Source organism: Podospora anserina, chromosome 4, assembly GCF_000226545.1.
Source record: "Podospora anserina S mat+ genomic DNA chromosome 4, supercontig 4".
In the NCBI taxonomy this organism is placed as follows: Eukaryota; Fungi; Ascomycota; class Sordariomycetes; order Sordariales; family Podosporaceae; genus Podospora; species Podospora anserina.
Window position 1 is genome coordinate 1485831 of NW_001914850.1, and position 4107 is coordinate 1489937.

General features: G+C 52.7%; 1 protein-coding gene across 1 annotated transcript; it reads right to left on the reverse strand.

Moving 5' to 3' along the window:
• Positions 1-602: 602 nt before the first annotated feature.
• On the reverse strand, positions 603-2540 carry PODANS_4_6770 (uncharacterized protein; the record flags this gene model as incomplete). Its single annotated transcript, XM_001906127.1, has 1 exon — positions 603-2540. A coding segment is annotated over one exon (1938 nt), but the record flags the coding sequence as incomplete, so codon positions are not given.
• Positions 2541-4107: the final 1567 nt, after the last annotated feature.

Here is a 4107-nt window from a genome sequence, read left to right on the forward strand (position 1 = left end):
GGCCTCAATCTCACAACCAGCACCAGTCACAAGCAAATACTCCATTTACTGGCTATTCTTTGGTCTAGATTCATCTGCTGACTTTTGACTATAGGGGGTATCGAAGGTATAAAGTAGCAACTGGTTCAGATGATGTCCTCTTCATCAATCCCCAAACCGAAAACACAGAGCGCCTCAAATAATCCGCTGCCCGATCCTCAATCTCTTTGATCGAGCCCTCGAACCCAGCCCACCACCAAAAGGAAAAAAGAGAAGAGAATGACCGTCAACTCCAAAACAAACATGAGACCTCCTCTTGATGTCAGTTCCCATCGCAAATGTGCCGCCTTTGGCAATCCCAAACGCCAACGACAGGTTGCCTCCATTACCCCCCTCCATGTGTGTCAATATCCCCCCATGCATTGGTCATTAAAACGCCTATTAAAAAAAAAAAAGCTGCTCTTTGCAGCTGCCGAATGCCCTTTGCTGTCCACCAGCCCTGGACTCCAGGCAAAAGCAACAGAACAGACATTTATAATACAAAGGAAACCTCAATTTCCATCTCCATTCAGAACGCCCCTTATGCTTCATCAGGGTGTGCGTGCCGACGAGCTATTGGACCTCTAGGCCAAGCCGCGTTGGGCACGGAGAAGGTGAAGCCGTCGATGCTCATCGCCCTCCCCGTGCAGCGAGTGGTGTGGGTACAATCCCACCGACAATTGCCGCCAGCGGATGGGTGATGTTCTGCGTGTCCCAGGCCGACTCTGCGGGTTCATGTCGTCATCCTGAGTCGACGACTCTTGAGGGACCTCGGCGATGCTTCCCAGGAACGAGTTGTCGGACCGGGTGAGTTCAGTAGCTCTCAACGGCGGCGATCGTTCCGGCGAACCTGGTTGAGGTGTGCTCGGTACGCTCGTCGCCGTTTCGTAGTCTGGGAGAACATTGTACGCCAGCGGCCGGACTGGTGTCTTGACGGCTGTCTGGTAACTAGGAACCTTGCTGAGCTCCTCAAGCTCTGCATAGTCGAGGTGCTGCAATGCAGATTCGTCGTCGTCACTGTTGTGCCGAGTAAGCGGTAATGACGGCGGCGCCGACTGCTCATCGGTACGGGCATCCTCGGTATCAAGTTCTGATGCGTAGCTGGGCATGTGGCGTGCCGATTCCGCAGCCCGCATCGTTGGCCATGACTGATTACGATTGTGCTGATTAAGCTGAGTCTGCAACCTAGCAGTGAGCTGGTTGGCACTGAATGGCACACCATTAACGGGACTGCTGGCACCATGATAGAGTGCATTCAGATTCTCCACGGAGCTGGCGCGCGACCTTCCATAGATTGGGCTATTAACAGCCGACAGGCCACCAGCTGGTGTCTGTAGCCCGGTTGGATCCATATCCTCGTACAGCTGGTCAAGAACATGCTCGCCGTAGCCTGGTGGTGCTATCGCGGCTACTTGCAGGGACGGTGTTCCGACCGGTACTTGTCGTACCAGATTCCCGTCCTCGTCCAGTGGCATATTTGGCGATATGAAAATGGTTACCGGCAGCGTCGCCCTAAGCTCCGAAATGTGACCGTCGGGATTCTTCAAAGCCACAACCAACTTCAGCTTGTGTCGGACTTTGATGCCCTTGGTGTTGACATCCTGCAAGCATTTCGAAAGTTTCTTCGGCAGGTTAAGCGAAGTGTTGAGAACCCAGCCCTCCTGCCCGCTATCGTTGATCATGTCCTGCCAATGCTCCTCGCGCGTGATGGGAAGTCGCCATGTCTCGATTTCTCTTTCTTTCCGGTATTCCTTAACCGAAGAGGCACCCGACGACCTAGTCGAGTGAAGCACAATGTCATGGACCTCGACCAGCTTCACGGTCATGTCGCCTAACTCCAGTCCCTTCAGTAATGGGGTAAATCTCGTCTCTAGAGGGATGCATGTGCCGAAGACCACCGCCTTCTGAGGGATCAGAATCGAGTAATCTATCTTGTTGGGCCAGATATTTTCCACACTCATCGCATGTAGAAACTCGAGGGCGGAGGATTCGAGGGTTCGGATGATGCGTAGCCGTTTGTAAGCGCTCAAATCGGATGCAAACTTGCCCCGCACTACTGATGCCTTCAGTCTGTAAGTGATGCTGGCCTCACGCAAGCCCTCCACACTCTCCGTGGTATTACCAGGGAGCATGACTTGAAAGGGCCATTCGTAATTGCCAGGGCCTAGCGTGGTGCCCCTCGAATGATGTGTGTCGCCAGTCGGAATATGGTTGGAAGCGCCGACTCCAGCAAATGGTCGCCATCGGTGCTCGTAGAAGTTCACAGTCTTATCGATTCTGTGATGGTTAATTCCTGTCGCGGTTACTCTGGGATCGGTCCAACTACTCAACAGCGTCAGTGACTTGTACTTTGGTGCTTTCTCTGGCCGAATCCCATACCCATAGTGGATTGTGCCGGTCAATTTCAAGTTGATCGTCTCGACCTTTAATGGCGCAGACAAGCAAAGCACGACTGTTCCTTTGAGCAGTTGGCCAGAGGCCTCATGATCGTTACCGCGAAAGACAATAAAGTCGTTCTCGAGCCTGTGTTCCAGATTACCCGGTCAGTGGTTGTCATGCAAATAACCGAGGGTGTTCCAAAAATAAAACAAAAAAATAGCTTACCTGATGTCGAACAGCGTACAGGCATTCTTCTTGGATGTGGAAAGGGTGAATAGAGGCATCTCTCAGATATGTACCCAAACTGTCGAGGAGAGAGAGAGCAGTAGAAAATTAAGTGGAGGAGGAGAGGCCCGGTCGGGTAGAGATATGGTCTAGAGCAGTCATCTACCCCGACTGCTTCTGGCGTGTCGTATGTAGGGGAGTGGTGTTCGGGGGCGGTGTTACGGCACGATGCGGCGAAGGCTCGCTTCGAAGTTGGTAAGATTTGGAAAGGTGCCTGCTAAGTCTAGGTACTAGATAGGCGAACGGTGAATGGCAGCGAATGGCGTGATTACGGGTCGTGTTTGTAGGTACGAGGTAGGAGGGACGGAGTGAAATTGAGAAGAAAAGCAACCAGGAAGAATACAGAGGCGTATTATTTTCGCAATTGTTCAAGAGTATGAGCTGGAAAGCATCGGGCCACTGGGACGGGATTGGAGAGCACCGTGGCCGGGGGCCGGCGATCAGGGAGTCAGGTACAAGCCTGCATGTCCCACAACAAAGAGACGCTTTGCGAGGTACTTGGAGGTACCTGAATAGTGCTGAGCCACAAAGGGTGCGCACCCACCAACCACCACCGCAACCATCCCACACAGACAACAGCAAGCGAGACCCGGCTCATGCACGCTCCGTTGATCCAGACAAATCACGATAGGGAACCGCCGAAGCAGAATCCCAATAATAGGTAAGCCCCAAGAAATGTAGTGTCCGTCTCCGTAGGTATGCATTATGCCAGCACTTCACTTCCATCTCATGTTACCTACTGCTGTTTGCAGCATGGAACGGGCAAGCTGACGAGGACGTTTATGGCACCGCCTCATGGCATTGGATTCAGAACGAAGCCGGAGCTACCGGCAGCCCGGGGCAGGCAGTCACCTCAACGGCCTGCCATCCCACTGATAAAAGCAAAACTTACTCCTCATCCACGTTTTCCAGTGGGGGCCTGTGAGTCGTGCGATGGCGGATCACGAAAGGCCGCATTGTTCAACATGGCACGTCAGAGGGTGAGGTTTGTAAAGTGGTGGGGTCTAGCGTGGGGTGTGCCAAGTGGCCTGCCAAAACGCCATCTCAAGCTTGACCGCTCTTAAAATCACAAGTACGTAAAGTTTCCATTTCCAAAACGCCCTCTGCTTTCATCTCTCTTTGTCCACGCTGTCGCAATGTGACACCAATTGCTCAGCTGGCTTTGTGCCGTCAACGCTGCCAATGTTTCATTGACCAAAAATGGATGGTCGTAGAGAAACCAAATCCCTGCGTGAATCAAGCCACAGTGAGATTCGACAAGGTTGATTGGCCCCCACCAAAATGCGTCTAGAAAACTGCCTAACTGGGCAGGATCACATCTTCAACTTTCACTTTGACGTGGACAAACCTGGCCGCCTTGGGCAGGCGCTCTCCCAGACATTGGCGGGTAATTCGCCGAGGTGACTTCCTGACAGCCTTGTGAAT